General features: G+C 53.8%; 1 protein-coding gene across 1 annotated transcript in view; it reads right to left on the bottom strand.

The window, feature by feature from the left end:
* Positions 1–16,515, bottom strand: part of EDN3 (endothelin 3) — a 19,153-nt gene extending 2,638 nt beyond the window's left edge. Inside the window, exons 1-3 of the mRNA XM_021677792.2 lie at positions 16,291–16,515; positions 15,400–15,688; positions 14–187 (exon numbers count right to left, since the gene is read on the bottom strand). Coding sequence (XP_021533467.1) covers positions 14–187; positions 15,400–15,688; positions 16,291–16,342 — 515 coding nt within the window. The 5' untranslated portion in view covers positions 16,343–16,515. The remainder of the gene's footprint in view (positions 1–13; positions 188–15,399; positions 15,689–16,290) is intronic.
* Between the last annotated feature and the right edge of the window lie 230 nt (positions 16,516–16,745).

Here is a 16,745-nt window from a genome sequence, read left to right as displayed (position 1 = left end):
AGGGTCGTCCTACCTGCTGACAGCCAGGGTGCGGGCGCAGAAGTGCAAGCAGGCGCTGTCCTGGCTCTGCACACAAGCGCAGCGCAGTGTCCACTTGGAGGGCTGCGGACTCTGCGGGAAGGGCCCTGCGGACCTCCTGCCCCGGAAGCTTCCTCTGTAGTTGGACAGTCCATAGGGCACGGTCCGTCTGCAAAGGACAGAGCAGCGTCAGGGCTGCGTGTGGATAAGCACGCCCGGCCTCCCCACTCAGGGGGCAGCCTCGTGGAGCTGGCCGCGGCCGGGAGACCGTGGACACGGCAAGAGTGATGGGGTGCAGCGACACCTCGAGATCCGGTGTCCACATGCTCCCCCACGCTGTGGGTCTTAGGAAGCCTCTGCAGGCAGTCTTGACCCCTGCTTTCCCCAAGCCCCCCAAAAGTGCCCTGGGGCCGAGGGGACAGAGAGGTGGGGAGCCCTGGGGGAGGAAAGGTCGGCACTCTCCTGGGCCCACCCTCTCACACTTTCAGTGCGCCCCCAGTCGGGAGCCCTTCGAGGGCAGTTCTGGATTATCCTCCTGTACCCGAGCCCGGCACAAGGACATTCTGGTGGACGCACAGGCTGGTGCCCAGCGCTTGGGGCTGGTCCTCCCTACCAGTAAGAGGCCTGCCCAGCCCCCCACCCGAGGCCAGCCAGCCTCGCCCTGCAGGCCGGATGCCCAGTGTGTTCTGTGCGCATGTTACCTCGCCGTCTGCACTAACGGGAATACACAAATGTAATTACAGACGCATCCTGGCCCCAACACTGCGTCCTCCAAGACACAAACATCAAGAGAACCCCGGCGCCCTGTAAGACACAGCCAAGGACAGAACTGGCCTTGGGGAAAAGCTTATTTAAAAAGTCTTATTAAAAAGTCTGAAGCTGTTTACCAATCTCATTTATGGTTGGAGCTGGGAGGAGGGTGATGGTGTCATTTGGAACAATTAACATTTGTCTGTTTCCTATGCTCATGTGCTCCAAACCATCATTTTCAGGAGAAGAAAGAAGACTACCAGGCAGCAGTGTAGTGGAAAAAGTTAAAAGCATATGCTTAAATCATTAGCACTATTGAACAGGACTGGGGACAAATTGCTAATTACCAGAGAAAACTTCCGAGGCCAAAAGTTATTGTTCCAACAGGGCCTGGTTTTCCAAGATGAACCACCTTGGTTTCTGTGAGCCCCATGGAGTATCATCAATCATCCACCTCAAAGGGGGGTTCTGACATTCTCTCTGCATTTTCAAAATAAAATCAAATTGGATTTACTTTAATTTGAAACACACACCATGGAGCATTTCAGGGTGGTGGGGGCAGAGTGGGGGGTGGTGGCAACCCTCCGCGACCTGATGCTCCGAACCAACTTTCCCCTGCTAGGTTGGAGGCCAAAGCGAAGGGGCGTTGCCACCCCGCTCCCTTTCTTGTGTTCTGCATTGTGGTGGGTTCCTTCCCCATCAGTAAGAGGTGGGTTTCTCCTGCTCTCGAGGAAGACCCAGAGTTGAGCAGTCTGTGCCCCCAAAATGGAGAAAGCAAGCAGGGTCCAGTCCTGGTCTGAGCTGAACCAGTGTGCTAAAACCCCATTTCTTCTCAGGAACGGGGCTGGGGGACATGGGGACAGAACAAATACAGACCCTGTTGTAAGCCAGGATTTGGCTAATGGTCTATTTTTCCAGTAAGAGAGCCACATTAGATCTCAAAGTGTCGACATTAAACCCAGTCCCTATTTCTTGGTGAAAATTACACACAGGAATAACCATGCTCCCATTTTTTCCATCAACAGCAAGACCTGCAATTTTGAAATTGCTCTCAGGTGATTGTGCATTTGCGTGTGCAGAGCCAGTCGACTTCAGTGAAAACACTCCAGAGTGTTTTAAGTAAGGAAATGAGGCAAGAGGCAAGGAGGTATTTGTTAATGGAGAAATGTGAAGGCTTTCTCAGCAGCCAAACACGAAGAGCTCATATGCAAATGAGCCCTTGCAATTTTCAGAGAGTGTTTACAGAGACACAGCCCCATCCTCTTCCCCACAGGCAGGATGAGAAACCCCTGCTCTAAGCCCTGGGGGTCCAAGCGTGCTCTTAGGGGGCTGACCTCCCGGAGGGAGTAGGGGAGGACGGAAGCTGAGCAACTGGAGGGTTTAAGTGGCCCAGACCACAGAAGAGTCGAGCTCTAACAAGGCTCCAATTCCAATGGAAGCCCACTACCTACGGATCGACAGTTCGGGGGTTTTAAGTCAATCTGATAAGCTCTTAAATAAGACAGTTCTATCCTTCTACCTGAACAAATATGGCTTCAAAACACCTTGGAAGTCCAGGCTTGAATTTAGAATCCTGGAGCTCCTTGGAGTTCGGTGTTGGAATGTGGCCACCCAAGGAGGTTCAGCACCCTCTCTTCCATCCCACTCTGCCCTACACCAAGGGGGCCTCACCCACCCCTTGGCCACCCTGTGGACTTTGGGAGATGTGCCTGGAGCCCTGTTCTGTCCCTTGGTGTCAGGCTCCGGGAGACACCTACCTGCACAGGCCCTGGGAGTGGGCTCGGGGACATTTGGGTAAAGGACTCCAGGATCCTGAACACCGGGAACTCAGTCTAGAAGGGATACACTTTTAGTGCAACGGAGTGGGAGACATGGCCAGAGGAGGGTCAGAGGCAGCCCTCGGACCCACGGGGCCCAGGGCAGGGGACTTCATTGTCTAGATTTAAATATGGATCACCAGCTCAAGAGTAGAAGGCTGGTCTTCATCTTTTGTACCTGCCATGGACCCAGCACGAGATTGAGCAAAGGAAGGCTGTTGACTAAGGAACTGGTAGTAATTGTGAGATAATCTGGTCTGGTAAGACTGGATTCTTTCCAACCTGAGAAGTTCAATAACCACAAAATTCATTACAAAGAATCTCCAACATCTGCCAAGCATCCCATATATATGTATGTATGTATATGTCTCTAGCATTATTCTAAGTGTGATGGGGAGATTGGAAGGTCTTCAGGAGTTCATGTACTACTGGGGTATGAAACCAGGTAAAGGAAACATTACAAGCCAATATATACAGGTATGTGCAAAGTGCAGAGAGCACAGAGAAAGGTTGCCGGTGATTCCATTATTAGGTTGTAAAGCCCTTACATGATCACTCCACACTCTGGACAGCTTCCTGATCTAGGAAAGGGCCGTTGGCCAGACAGACTGCATGTAAAATAGTTAGCAAAGGGCTAGCAGTAAATTAATGATAGCTCTCACTGTTGCTTATTTGGTCTGGGAATTTAAGAGAGTTGTTATCAGGCAGAAAAATGCCACCTACCCGGCCTGCATTTGAGATGCATGACCAAGAAATAAAGGAGTCAGAGTACCATGCTCTGCTGAATTTCCTTCTGGCTGTTCTGTCTGCACGGCCCATCTAAGAAGCACTTGGACTTCATTTGTCTTGGTGCCCTTTCTCATGTGTTAATGTTTCCCCAACAGCGGAACAACGAAAACGAAGTCAAATCGGCTGAGAACCTTTGACCAGCACGCTCTCCGACCAACTGGTGTAGCTACTGTTGAACAGTAGGGCTTGGAGAATGCGATTCTTGGTAAAAAGTAGGCAGCTCTTGCATCTGTTCATGTCTCAGTTATAACACAGAGCTCCATACAAAAGAGAAGCAGATGAGAAGATCAATCCAAATGCTCTTAGACAAAACAAAACAGCCTTCCAGCATACCTACATATGCGACATCTAGCGTTGTGTGTCTCTGTGTAATAAATTGTCCCTCAACCTACATACATTCATTATTGATCAGAGATGGAGATGCCAGAGTCTTATTTATCAGTGTTCCTTATTTACCACTATTCCCAAATGTCATATATAAATGTTATTAAATATTAAACTTCCAGATTCCCCATATTCATTCTTCATCTGCATATCACACTGAAAGCACTTGATTTCTCTCTGCAAGAAGTTTTTAAATAAGGAAAGTTGGCTTTTTTTTTAAGATTTTGTTTTTAAGTTCAGTGTTGCCTGTTCATAAATGAATTAATTACCCCATCTTCCTGATCAGGAAACTGGCTTCTATACCTGAAGTTTAAAGGAGAGATACAGACATTCACCAAGGCCAGCCAGAAGCAGCAAATGGAGCCTCACTGGTCAAATTTTCATTCCTCCGGAGAGTTTATCAAACTGTCATTGAAAACCCAGTTTTTATCCCCCCACCCCCACCCCACTGAGAGGCATGCAGTAAATCTCTGCCGAGTGCTTTTCGATGTGCAGGCACTGGACTAGACTCTGGGGGAACATCCATGAACAAGACAGATAAGTGGGCCTCCACACACACAGTTTTAAGCTCCTACAGGGGTTAGCAAATTAGCATTTTATGGGTTTCATCCAATCAACAGAGGGTTGTTTTTTTTTAATTTGAAAATTTCACATGAATATCCCAACTTGCAGCTTCTCCTGAGTAAATGGGAGCTACGCTCACACCAACCCGGCTCTCCAACATGGCAACGACAGTCTGGAGCTGAGTGCCAAAGTCAGACACGGGGCATGAATGCTCCATTTTGAACCCGCCCCTGTCGCTCCCCATGCGTCTACACCTTTCCTTCTTTGCTCCCTTTTGTCACGCGCCTGGCCCTCGTGGGGCATCTGCGTTTACCCCTCGGGCTGGTGTGCCGTCCCACAGAGCAGAGCCAGACGGGTCACACGGCGGAGTGACAAAATCAGTGCTTGATACTATGTTTACATATAGTTGCCAACATACAGTTGTTCGCAACTTAAAAAGCCCACATTCGGGCTGAGCGCCTCCGCAACAAATAGATGGTTTTCACTTCAGCTGGAATGTGGACTTGACGACCTACTTCCTTTGTTCACACTCCTCCTTCTGAAACGGGAAAAGCAAAGGCAGTATGGCCCGAGGGCCCAGGGGCCGTCTGGTACAGCAGGCGGGACTCTGCTGACTGACCCCGCGGCGGAGGGGGACAGAAAGGACCATCGCACTGCCGAGCAGGCACCAGCGGCCATCAGCTCCCCTGAGAAACAACTTCTCAGGCCCAGCACGCTCTCTGGCGACAGCTCCATTTCAGACTTTATTAAATCCCCTCTGCGGTAGGCATCGCTGACCCGCTCTCCCAAGCGGAGGAACATCCTCTTGGGCGAGGAAGAAAGTGGGGTTCACCTTCATTCACTGCCTCTGTCCCCTTAACCGGAAAGAAGGGTCAGGCAAGAGCTCTGTTCTGACGAGGAGGAGGGGTCTCTCACTACAGGACTCACTTCCACAAGCACCCAGTGCACCTGCTAAGCACAAAGGCGAGGAGGCAGAAGGCACCAGCTTAGAGATGGGAGCACCCTGCTCAAAGGACCTGAAAGCCCGGAATTCTCTAGAGCCCACGGCCAACGTTGGTTGCTTTTGTCTCCCCGAATCCAAGCGCTTCTCTTTCCTCCGGGAATGATCCCTCCCCTCCATCAATGTGCCTCACCTGCCCCTGTCTAAGGGCTCACCAGGTGACCCCCGTTGGGCAAGTGAGACCCTGTCTCTCCCAAGACGCCTGAGTGAGGCAGCTCAACATCTGGAAATACTCTGGAGCTGCTCTTTGCCCAGTGGCCCCACCCTGCCTTGTCCATCTGGCTTGCCCCTGGGCCCCCAGTCCCCAAATCTCTCCTGCTGCTGGAGATGCTTCTTCCCCTCAGTCCGCGTCCTCCCCATAAACAGCTCTGACGCCATGTTAGCTAGACTAGGTTTTCTGTGGCTTGTGACCAGTGACGGCTAGCTGCTCCAGAACTCACTTTCATGAGACCGAAGTGACCGTGATCTCTCGGATTTAATAGGAAGACCCAGAGCGTCTCCAGCCGCTGGGGACAAGTGGAGATTTTCTTCATTGCAACAAAACACAAAAGGGTGGGTTCAGAATCAGGACAAAACCCAGCAAACGAAGCTGGCTGGAGTCCTTTCTTCCCAGGTGTGCCCCCTGTGAAATGTTTGCTTTGGATCATACTGTCCTTTGGGCAGGTGAAAGCAAGCACACCACACACTCCCCTCCGCTTCAAGATGCTCAGAGCCCAGCCCCAGACTCGGCTGACCACCCCGGAAGTCTTACCCTCCCGTGAACTATCTCTTGTCCACTCATCAAATGCTTGTGCAAGCCTGCCGTGGGCTAGGCCTCATGCTAGACAACCCACAGGGGGCCCTTGCAGCCTCCAGGAAAGAAAACAGGCCAGGAAATACAGCTCCGCAGTGACCTTGTTATACAAGCGGAAAATACACACATGCTTTCTGGTTCTAAGGACGACTCCACAAACCCTATGCTCACAAACAATGTAAAGTGAACTGGCAATTTGTAGCTTTGCTTCCACTGCAGAAAATCCTTGTGTCCTAAAGTTGGAAGACCCCAAGGCAGAGATTGCTCACCCCACCACCCGCCCACGTGGGAAGTCCTCCTCCCGCAGCCCCCCAAAATAGCCAAAGATCCTATGGTATTTGGAAACATCAAAAGTGAGCAATGGGCTGTGTGTTGGTGGTTAACTTTTTTTTTTTTTTTAGGACACTCCCCTACCAAAGAGAAAAAAATATACAAAAGTTTGATTTATCCAGGACTTGGCTATTTGGGAATATTACCAGAATCACAGGCACGTTCAGAGTCTGTTGAGCACTGACACCCACCAGTCCGAGCCAATAATGAGGGTCGATTCTGCATCTCTCCTGCAAGTGTGGCTTGCTTCTTGTGCCGTGGGGTCGGCAACCCTGGACCTTTCCCACCGGAACCACCGATCCTTTCTGCTTTGTTCACTTCTGTACCCAGGGCAGCTGACGTGGTGCCTGGCTCAGAGTGCTGCTCAGGAACCGCTCAGTATCTCAGCAATAAATACGTGTTGAATGAATGAGGGAAGGAAGGAGTGACATCTGAGTTTAGCCATTACTTCTGGCCCACGCCCCATCTCCCATATGCATTGATTCTTGGCTGCTTTATTGCGGTTCTCCTGTTGTCCTCAACTGGCCCATCTCAGAGGATTTTTCCTGAAGAGAAGATGTCTCGAGATGGAAGGGAAAGAACTAGGAGCTCCTGGCGGCCACACCCGTGGCATGAGGGAGAAACCAGGTTGCACAAATGGCTGAGGCCCCAGAGGTGACACAAGCTTCGAGAGGCGGACCCAGGTTTCTGGTCCAGGTGGAAGACTAGCTCAGTGACAGTCCCCGGGGAGCACCTGCCCCCTGGGCCTGAGAGAGGAAAGGGCCGGCTGGGTCTCTGGAAATGTTGTCCAGCTCCACATTCCACCTGGACATTCTCAAACGCCCATGTCCCCGGGCCTCCAAACCACACGGCTGCTGGAGCGGGCATGACCCTTCACTCCAGCAATAAGACCACAGCGAAATGCGGGGTCACTGCCCCCCAAGCCAAGAGGCTCCGGGGCTCACCATCTGTACTTGCAACGCTTTGGCCTATAGTGTTGTGTCCTATCACCATATAAACAAGCTTACAAATGACACCAAAGCCACAGACTTTTTCGCGCCACCAGCTCCCTCCTGAACACAGGCACACGCCCACCCAAGGGGGTTTGGAGGCGCGAGGGGTCAAAGGAAAGGGGAACAGAAAACTGCTCCATGCTTGTGTTGTGGTGTAAGATCACCCAGAGTTACAGCTCAAAAAAAGAAGTTGGGGAAACAGACTCCAACACTATGTGGGGAATGAAACCGACTACGGAATCCTACAGATTAGCTGGTTTCCCCTCCATCTGGTGCAGCCCCAGTGCGTGCACAGGAAAAAGGCTACAGTTTCTCTCCCCAGCCCTCCAGTGACCCTAATGGATTCCAGGTCGAATGTAGGCAATTCCACGTCTGTCTCGCACGGCCTCATTAGAAGTTTATGCAAAGCTGCAGACAGATGTGGCTCAAAATAGTTCCCAGCAGTGGAAAGAGTGACCATAAAATAAGGAGCAGGTACTTTTTTTAAGGATGGGGGGCAGGGGGATTTGCAGAGGGATAAAAAAAGAAAATACAGACACCATCCTGCATCCTCTAAATAATCCACAGTAAGCAAGAGAAGACACTCTTGCTAATTGTCAGGAGATTTCACCGTAAGGATGAAAAATGCTACCGAACAAAGACACACTCACCAGGGCGACTCTAACAAAGCCTCCTTCTCCTCTGAATCTAGCTGTTTGTGTCCTTGGGTCGGGTCCTTGTGGTAGCTCTGAGGCACTGATCACCCACCTCAAAGCAGGAATACTCGAAGCCCCGTTGAGATACAGGCTTTACCCCCACAAGAGACCCTGATGTTGGGATCTGGGCGAGGGGAGGGAGGCAAGGCAGGCACGCACAGTGTGGGGATCCTGCCTTTATTACAGATGTTGACATTTTGCTGATGATGAATTTCCTGCTTTAATTTAAAAAAAAAATTGCATTAACATTCATTTATCTTGACGACAGACTCTTGGGCAGATCCCCAAAGACGGTACCTGGGGGAGTGTGTTACCGGCCTCACCCCAGCCTCAACCCTGCAAAGAAACCCATGGAAACAGTCTGGGAAAGGTACATACACCTCTGCTTTCTCGCTGACCTGCTTCTGACTTTGGGCAGAACTTCCAGGCTCCCCAAGTCATAGGTGGAACTGTCCCCACTCTGGGCCATTCATGCCACTGTCACGTTGGCCTCCGTGCCTCCCGTGGACTCCTGGAATGAACCTGTTTCATTCTTTAGGTTACGGGGGCCAGGCCACAGGGCTCCCTGGCCACCCCGTTCTAGAGTTACTGTGTCTCGAGGCATCCTGCTCAAGTCGGCCCTAAGCAGGCTGTCAAAGAAGAGAAGGTCTGTGCCTCCCGGCCTTCGGACACATTCTCCAAAAGCTCTGGGGCCCCCCCCAGGCTCCGAGCTGGCGCAGCTGAGAAGGGCAACTGGATACCCCGTCCTGCTGTCAGTCCATTCGAGCAACACTTGCCGGAACGCGGGAGTTTCGACGCACCCCAAACTGTGTCCCGACAAGCAGCTCTTCCTTCGCGGTCAGATGGGTTCCTATCCCAAGCAGGGGAAACTATGTGCATGTCCCGTTTGAAGGAATGGTTTCCATCAGAAACATGACACAGAATGAGAGCAGGTTGCCTCTCAGGCCAGAGGCCGAGCAGCGCTTCCGCGGGCCGCCTGGAGGTACGCAAGGTGCGTGGAGGTGCTGCGGGTCCCCGGCGGCCGGGGCGCTGGAGCAGAGAGCGGGCCAGGCTCCAGCACAGCCGCGGGGCCTCCTGGAGGAAAACGCTGTTTGCTCCCAGCTTCCTTTGTTTTAAATTTTTGCAGGAATAAACCACACCAGAGATGTCAGAGCCTTTCACCTGCCTTCAGATTTAAGGCCAAGTTCCCAGCTGTGAGGTCCCTTTCATCTAGCAGAAACCCAAATTCTACCCCCAAGGTCACACCGGGTCAAGCCCTTCGTTCCAAGCCTTCTTGCTACAAAGCAAAGTGCCCCTCGCGGCAAGTCACTCTCTCTCATCGTGGGGACCGGCTGCGTTTCGGCCCACCCCGTCTTGGCTCCTGCACACCCCTGGCCTCCTCACCCCCACCCCAGGGCACAGAAGGGGCTCTCGGTCCCCGTGACCCCTACAGTGGGGTCGCCTGGTGTGTGCCGCCCTCTCCAACAAACTGAAATTTAGCCCCAAGGCCCTCGACTTTTAAAGACCTATCTTGCCATGAAGTGTCTTCGGAGATATGCTACCTGAACTCAAAACCGGGATCTAAACATTTACCAGATTTCGAAGGACACAGAAATGGTTATGCGGGGAGACAAACTCACAAAAGTCGAGCAAAAGAGTCATCGGTCAGAACCCCTCGTCCAAACTCACATCCAGTCTGGCCAACAGCAGCTTCTCTCACGGGTCCTTCTCACAAGCGTACCGTGAATGATTTCTGCAAACCAGTGTGCAGAGTGTCTCTTCCAGGCCCCAGGGCAGGGTCCTCTGCCCACAAACCCCAAGGCTCCGTGTTCACTCGGGGGAGCACAGGAGAACGCAGACAGACCCCTCACCAGGCTTTCACCAGGAAGCACTGAACAAACAGGGTCTAAACTGATCGTTCAAATTATCCTGAAAGGCCAGACCCCCCCAGTCGCTGCCCACACCGCCCCACTAACGGAGGGAGCCCCAGGCCAGTGCCCACAGAGAACACCGAGCCCCAAACATTCCAATGATTTACCAAGGGGAGAGGTAAGCAATAGAAAACAGGAGGGGCAGAAAGGGCAGGACCAAATCTCATCAAGCCTGGACCGACCTTTGGCCCTCGTGTCCTTATCAATCTACTTATCAGCCGCAAAGGCAGCCGGGCACACCTTCACCCCCGGTCTGTACACCTTATGCCAATGGAATGCTGAAAGATCATCTACCGAGCTCGCTCAGTGCTACTCCAGGAGCCGGGGCGCGATGTGGGGTGGATGATCCTAGGAGGTGACCTCAGCAGTCCTGGAGAAAGCACTTCCTACTCGCTGGCGCCCCCCAACCACAGAATGGGGGATGGCAGCTGCCCCCAACCACAGAATGGCGGAGATGGCGGGCAGGCCAGGCCCTGGCCCGGGGGGGTTTACACAGCCCCGAGGCCACGCAGTTATCCCAATGGTCACGTCTTTGCGATACCGAGCGTTCGTCAGAGTCCATGTCCCCTCTCCCTTCTGGTGTCATCCTCACACGTCTTCGGTGAGCAGCCTGAGCAGCTGCATCTCCCGCAGCAGTGCTCCCAGTCCTGACCCATGGGTCGGGGGGAGGATCACACCCCGGGGGGGACAGCTGGCCTCATATCAGCAGGAGACAGGGGGTTCCGGATCCATCCACTTCACTGGAACGTTCTAACATTTGGGATGCCCCTTCTTGGAAATGTGAACATGACTTTCTTGAACAACACAGGGGCAAAGATGAATCTGTGGCATTGTTGCCTTTTTGTGGCAAAACATATTAAAATACAAGTCGCAATGTTTTTTAATTACATTATTATTACTGGGGTTTGGGGGGTTTTTGTTTTGTTTTGTTTTTTTTACTCTACTTCTTTGGGGAGGCAAAGAACCCAAAACAAATGTCATTCTTGCTGGACTGAGTCTGAGAGGCATGCTTTGAAGCAGCCAGGGTGGCAGGCAGGTCGGTCATCTTGTGAGGTCACTGTCCCAGAGTCAGCCTGGCACTGACACCTCACCCCGGGGGTGCTGAGAGAGGTGGGCAGCACACCCAAGCCACTCAGCTTGTCAGCGAGGACACCGAGCGGAGCGCCGGAGTCTGGGGCCTTCCCCCGAGTAGGTATTGGAGATCCCAGAGTTTCCACCACAGTTGAGACTGCAAACATCACCACCACTCTTTTCATAAATACATTCCTCTTGGTCAGCTCACATGGCTCCGAGTTTTGTGTGGAAAACATGGTCCCCATCACAGCCTCTCCCTCATTCTGGGCTTGGAGGGATTAGCAGATGGCACATTCTCTCTATTCTTGGGAACAGAGTGGGAGGAACACAGAGAAGCTCCTTGCTGGGTGCCCTGCAGCTCCGTCGGTCACTTGACGGCTGGCTCACTCTCCTACCAAGTGTATGGTGGCCAGAACAGAGGGATTAATTTTATGTGTCAACTTAGCTGGGCCACCACAGCCAGATGTTTGGTCCAGTGCCAGTCTAGATGTTGCTGAGAAGGTAATTTTTTAGGTGGGATTGAGATTTAAATCAGTAGACTTTGAGTAAAGCAGATTACCCCCCACGGCGTGGGTGGGCCTTGTCTAATCAGTCAAAGGCTTTCGTGGAAAAACCTGAGGTACCTGAAGAGGAAGGAGTTCTGCCTGCGGAGTTGAGGCTGCAACATCACCTGCTGTGTGCATACGTATGTGTGTGTATTTACACAGATGTGTCTGCACACACACATGCGTCCTGTGAGTTCTGTCTCTCCAGAGACCCTGATGAATACAATTGCCCACTGTGACTCCTGGTTTTCCAGGACTCATGGAGAACAGCCCCAAGGTGCACAAGCGTGTAAGCATATGGATTACTTGTGCACGACCTCTCCCTTGTCATCTTACTCTTGGCAAACTTCTCATGGTCACAAGACGGGATGTGTTGTTTCTCTGAGTTGGAGTTTTGTTTTTGTTTTTGTTGGCAATGGGGAGACCGCTGGGGGGAGGGGTGGCAGCTCCCTAACACAGCCAAAGGAAGTCATGAAAACCGTACTGTGCCATGGACCATCTGTGGCCTCAGCCACCTCCACAGGCCCAGGATACATTTGGTTCCCCTTTGGGACCACAGACTTCCTGGAGTCTACAGTGGAAGTTATGGGCAACACCTCTGAAAAAACCCACATTCCCAACGTGTCTGCTGGGCTGCTGGGGCCTCTGGAGAGCATCCATTCGTCCTGGAACAAGAAGCCTCGTTTCTGGGAGAAAGCATTGCAGACCACAGCCTCTGTGAGAGTGAAGAATCTTCAGGCAGCAGGACCTCACCGAAAGCCAACCAGTGTTACTGAACGTCTAGTACACACTGGGGGCCGGCCGAGCGGGCTGAGCAAGCTCAGGTCTGGAAGAAGGAAGCATGTGGAGGGATGTGAGAGAGCCAGAGATCCTCAGCTCTTACACCCAGAAGATACTTCGGGACTACCCAGTCTCTCGGGCTCTCACCAGCACTGACTTTGCACGTAAGATGCACAAAGGGTCTCAGCAGTACCTTGTGCACCCCACTGGTAGCTTTCAGGTCCTTACACACAGCGTGAGTGACCACACTCCCAGGATGCCTGCAACCCTGCAAATGTCCTCCCGAGGCGGAGTAGGACTGTGGGGTCTATCTTCACGCAACAGGATGGGCAGTAGGAAGAAAGACACCAAGAGCTGAAAAATCACCCAAAGTCAAGCCTCTCAATGTAGGCATGAAGCTCAAGAGCCCTACAGTTCCGAGCACAGCCAGCGGCAGAACCCAGATGCACATCACACGCTGGAGAAGTTTCCACAGACCAGGAGGGTCTGCAACAGGAGGTGGGTACGGGAATGGACAGGAACCTGGAAAGACCTCATTACTCTCCACTATTGTCCCGTTAGCTCAATTCAGCCATTTTTCATTCTTCCATTTCTCCAAAGGCCCACATTCCCTGTCCCTAGAGCCCATTTTCTCACATTGCAATCTTGTCCAAGATGTTTAAAGACAGCAAATGGACCTGTCTACGAATCTATCAAGTTTTAGAAGGAAGGAAAGAAAGGGAAGGAGAGAGGCAAGCATGGGGTGGGGGGTGGGGGGAGGTGAGGGCGGGGGGCGGAGAAGAAAAGAGAAAGAGCATCTGGAAAAATCTTCCTCATGAAAACTATTTTGCTTGTCTAACTTCAAAATGCTCGTCTGGCTGTTGTCATTTTTGTTGTACGCAGAACTCTCAACACCGTATTTAATCCTTCTTTCCTAGTGTTTAAAATGAATCAGGGTCAGAAAAGAGGAGAAGAGGTCAATCAAACTGTGAGGGGGGATGTCAGCAAGTTGGCTGCCCTGGAAGAAGTCAAAGGTCCATGGCTTCATACAAGACAACTCAGAATTACAAGCCAGAGCTTCAAACAGATCAGAGGGCGTTTGCGGAGCCTCCTCGGTGCATTTCAAGCAATCAATCCTCCAGCCGGTGCCAGGAGCCTGGCAACAAGCAGAGAATGGAGGTAGTCTCCAAACCCTCTCCTTCCTCCCCTCCTTCTCTCCTCTGCCCCAGGCCCCCTGTCCCTAATGTGGTTGGCTTTCCTTTCTTCTTCTATATTCACAGCATGGGACTCAATCCTGTGCTAACTGCCCTGCGTCCTCGATTCTGTGAAGATACTTTGGTCAGATCACGATGCCAGGAGGGTAGGAATCAGAAAAGACAAGTGTCAGGGTGATGGGGGCTGCGAGAAGAGGTGACCTTGATCGTTGTCTGAGAAGATAAGGCAATCAATGGCAGCCCCGGCCCGGAGCCCGTCTCCCGCCACACAGCACTTTCTTCTTCCCCACGGAGATGAGGCTGCGTCCTCCCTGCATGGGCTCACCGTGTGTACCGGAGCCTGATCAGACTCAGCCTGGCAAGCAAATCCTGCCATCTGGATCAGCTACATAACGTATGGGGCCCAGGATAAAATGCAAACGTGGAGCGTCTGGTTCAAAAAGTGTTAAGAATTTCAAGACGGCGTTAAACGGAGTGTGGGTCCTTCTGAGCCTGGAACCCTGAGCATGAGTCAAGGTGGTTTAGTCAAGCCAGCCCTGCCTGCCATCTGGCATAATGGGGCCACTTTCCAGACCTATCCCAGATGTGCTTAGGGATCCTGTCACCTGGTTTGAAAGCTACTCAGCCCCTCATTCTGCAGGTGCTCACAAAACAAGGTGGGTAAGTGAGCCCATCCAAGCTGTCACCCAGTGTGCTCAGAGGTTTGAGGGTGAAGGAAGCCATATGGGGACCTGAACCAAGGTGGCTCCAAACATAGCAGCCAAGTTGCCTTTCCCAGACAAAGGTTCCCATTCACCACCAGCTCTCCATAAGAGTCCCTAGTAGGGCACCAGCAGGAGTCCACAAGGTCCCAAGAACACCCCGGGAATGGAACATGGAGTCATCAGGTCCAAGTCCCAGATTTTAGAGCTCAGGATGGCCAAGCCCAGAAGGCATGTAACCAGGGCAAGGTCAAGTCCTCTTTACAGTTGGTTAAGGTGATTAAGATGATGTGTCTGCAGAGGGAGGTTGAGATAGAGTAAGTGAATGGGGGACACTGTCACATCCTCCCCCAGCAGAGCACTCTGTACCCCATGGCCTTGGAAGAAGTTTGACTTTACAGCAAGGCCGACCCCAGGACTCCCGGTGGCGCTGGCCTCCGTCCTAAGGGGCTGCAAGGGAGGAGGAGAGGCCATCTGTGGCAGGAGGTGACAGTGGGCGGCACTGTGGGTGACGGGGCTCAGCCTGTGGCAGGACCAGTCAGCACTCCAGCCCCGGGAGGAAAGGAACCTGGTACCCGTGGAATTTCACCCTTCCTGGGAAGGTTCCACCAGGCCCTGCCAAGCCCACCCGTGCGCTCTCTGGACAGCAGGCTGCTGTCAAGGAATTTGAAACTCCTTGGAGCCTGGCAGGGTCGGGAGGGGGCCCACTCAGCCCCTGGGGCAGGAGATAACTTTCCTCCATGGAAGAAGGACTTCTCAGGTATCTAATCCCTCTGCCAGCTCATTTCTCTCAGAGGGAGGGCTCCCCCTTCCACTGGATCAGAAACTGAGATTGGGTTTCTCCCAGGCCAGGCCCTCCGAGGGGGTGGGAGTCACAGCCCTGACCCGCAGACCAGGCCTGAGATGGCAGGAGGCCCCAGCAAGAGCCCGAGGCTGTGCCAGGGTGGGCTTGGGCGGGCTCCAGGCTGACCCGGCAGGGATGGGACGGATGAGGCCCTCGGGGGCTGAAGATGTAGGCCCGCCCTCCCAATCACTTCCCACCGCCCAGGGCTGGGCTGACTCACTCAGGAGTGTTGATCCAGATGATGTCCAGGTGGCAATAGTAGACACACTCCTTGTCCTTGTAGGTGAAGCACGTACAGCGCCTCGCACGGCGGTGCACAGGACCCCCTTTGGACTCCTGCTCCCCAAACCGACCTGGTTCCTGCTCCTGCCCAAGGCGTCTGGGACTCGGACCCTGCACGGCGGTAGTGGCCACAGTCTCCTCGATGTTCCCCTCAGATCTGGCTGCAGGGGGGGCCCCGGGCACGCCGCTTCTGCCAGCGTCCCCAGGCTGGGGGCGAGGCACCAATCCTGCAGGAGGCAGATTGAGGAGCTCCTGAGCTCCTGAGTGTGCAGATCCTCCCCCCCCCACACACCTACCATTCCCAAAAACCTGGGGGAAGGGGACGACCAAAGTTTCTGCAAAGTTTGCAAGCTAGTTGCACTTTCTGTAAAGTCTCCAAACTCTGCCATACATTCCGAAAAGTTTGCAAAGCTATGTGCACAGTTTCTGAAAAGATTACAAGTTATGTGCATACTTGGTGAAAAGCTTGCAAGCTATTTTCCCTTTCTGCAAAGTCTGCGAGGTATTTGCACCCGTTGAGAGCTTTGCAATCATTTTTGCACAGTTTCTGAATAGTCTGCAAACTTTTTGAAAAGTTCCCAACTTCATGAAAAATTCACCAAGTCCACGGGGCCAGCCGCATCTCTGGCTCGCCGGTGGGCTGCAACCTCCAGAGCCCCCGGGGTAGCTGGCGCTCCGCTTTGGCCCCCAGCCCACCCCCAGGCACCTCCAGGGTTGGCGAGCCCAGGCCAGAGGTTGCTCCCCACAATGCACCCTTCCCCGCGCCCCCATCCCAGGGTCCTTTTGTGTACGCTGGCGCCGGGAGTGGCGCGCCGCCCCGCCCGCTTACCTGCGGCGGAGGTCACTGTGAGCCCGAAGATGAGCCAAAGCCCCGGCTCCATGAACCCCGATCGGGCGCCGGGGCACCGGGCCGGGAGCACGGACGCCTGTGGCCGAGAAAGGGCGCTGGGCCGGGCACGGCGGCCTCGCCCTCCAGCTGCGGGGTCCGAGGCCGGCGCTCGCTCGCTGCGTCCCGGGCCCGGCCAGGAGCTGGCGGCGGCGGTCACACACTTGAGAGCGCGCTGCCCATCCCTGCGCAGGGCCGGCTGTGGGCTCGGGCTTTTCTGGCGCCCGCACCACCCCCTCGCCTCCCCGCCCCCCAGAGGGGCTGGGGCCGCCGCGCGGGGCCTTTGAACCCGGGGCGCGCCGGGGGTCGCCTCCCAGCGTCGGGGGTGGGGGGAGCGGGGCGGCAGCGCAGCGGCCCGGCCCGGGGCGCACCCAGCCGGGCGGGGGCGGGGGCGGGGG

This window comes from Neomonachus schauinslandi, chromosome 10 (genome assembly GCF_002201575.2).
Source record: "Neomonachus schauinslandi chromosome 10, ASM220157v2, whole genome shotgun sequence".
Classification (NCBI taxonomy): Eukaryota; Metazoa; Chordata; class Mammalia; order Carnivora; family Phocidae; genus Neomonachus; species Neomonachus schauinslandi.
The sequence above is the reverse complement of the archived record's forward strand: the minus strand, read 5'-3'. Positions and strand labels throughout refer to the sequence as shown.